This window comes from Penaeus monodon, chromosome 15 (genome assembly GCF_015228065.2).
Source record: "Penaeus monodon isolate SGIC_2016 chromosome 15, NSTDA_Pmon_1, whole genome shotgun sequence".
NCBI lineage: Eukaryota > Metazoa > Arthropoda > Malacostraca > Decapoda > Penaeidae > Penaeus > Penaeus monodon.
In genome coordinates, this window is record NC_051400.1 from 9,503,945 (window position 1) to 9,504,487 (window position 543).

Here is a 543-nt window from a genome sequence, read left to right on the forward strand (position 1 = left end):
AGGTCCACCCCTGTCGCTTTGCCTACTCATTAGCATCTATTTGATAATCGAGTGCAGAATTCACTCCATGTCCTTCTCTCTGCAGGAACTCCAACGCCGCCTCGACCAGACCCTCGGGAAGCCCGGGAGTTACCTTGCGGGCATCGACAAGTCAGGCAATGTCAAACCCATGACTATTGGTGCAAGGCTCTACCGCGTGGAGCAACAGGTGAGAGGAACTTCCGTTGCCTGCAATTGACCCGTGGCTTCTTTTTAAAACGAATGGCCATACTTTAATCACATGATACATTGTTATTCATTCGTGATATCATAAATAATGAAATGATATGCGCATTCTGCATTTTTTTGCGTGTCACGGAAATAACGGCAAATGTCCATCCGTAACTACAGCATCATTTCCTCATGTTTTCTTCGCAACAGTTGCTTCTCCTGGACAAGAAGTTGGACCAGATGCTGTTCGTGTGCAACGCTCTCTCCCAGAAAACCCAGTTACCTGAGATACGCAACCCGGACGACCATGTATAGCGATGCTAGTGTAGTCAT

The 543-nt window shown here is 47.3% G+C and overlaps 1 protein-coding gene across 1 annotated transcript in view; it reads left to right on the top strand.

Moving 5' to 3' along the window:
* Positions 1-543, top strand: part of LOC119581736 (potassium voltage-gated channel subfamily KQT member 1-like) — a 16,549-nt gene extending 16,006 nt beyond the window's left edge. The window contains exons 10-11 of the mRNA XM_037929868.1: positions 86-208; positions 421-543. Of these exons, the coding sequence (XP_037785796.1) occupies positions 86-208; positions 421-525 (228 nt within the window). The 3' untranslated portion in view covers positions 526-543. The remainder of the gene's footprint in view (positions 1-85; positions 209-420) is intronic.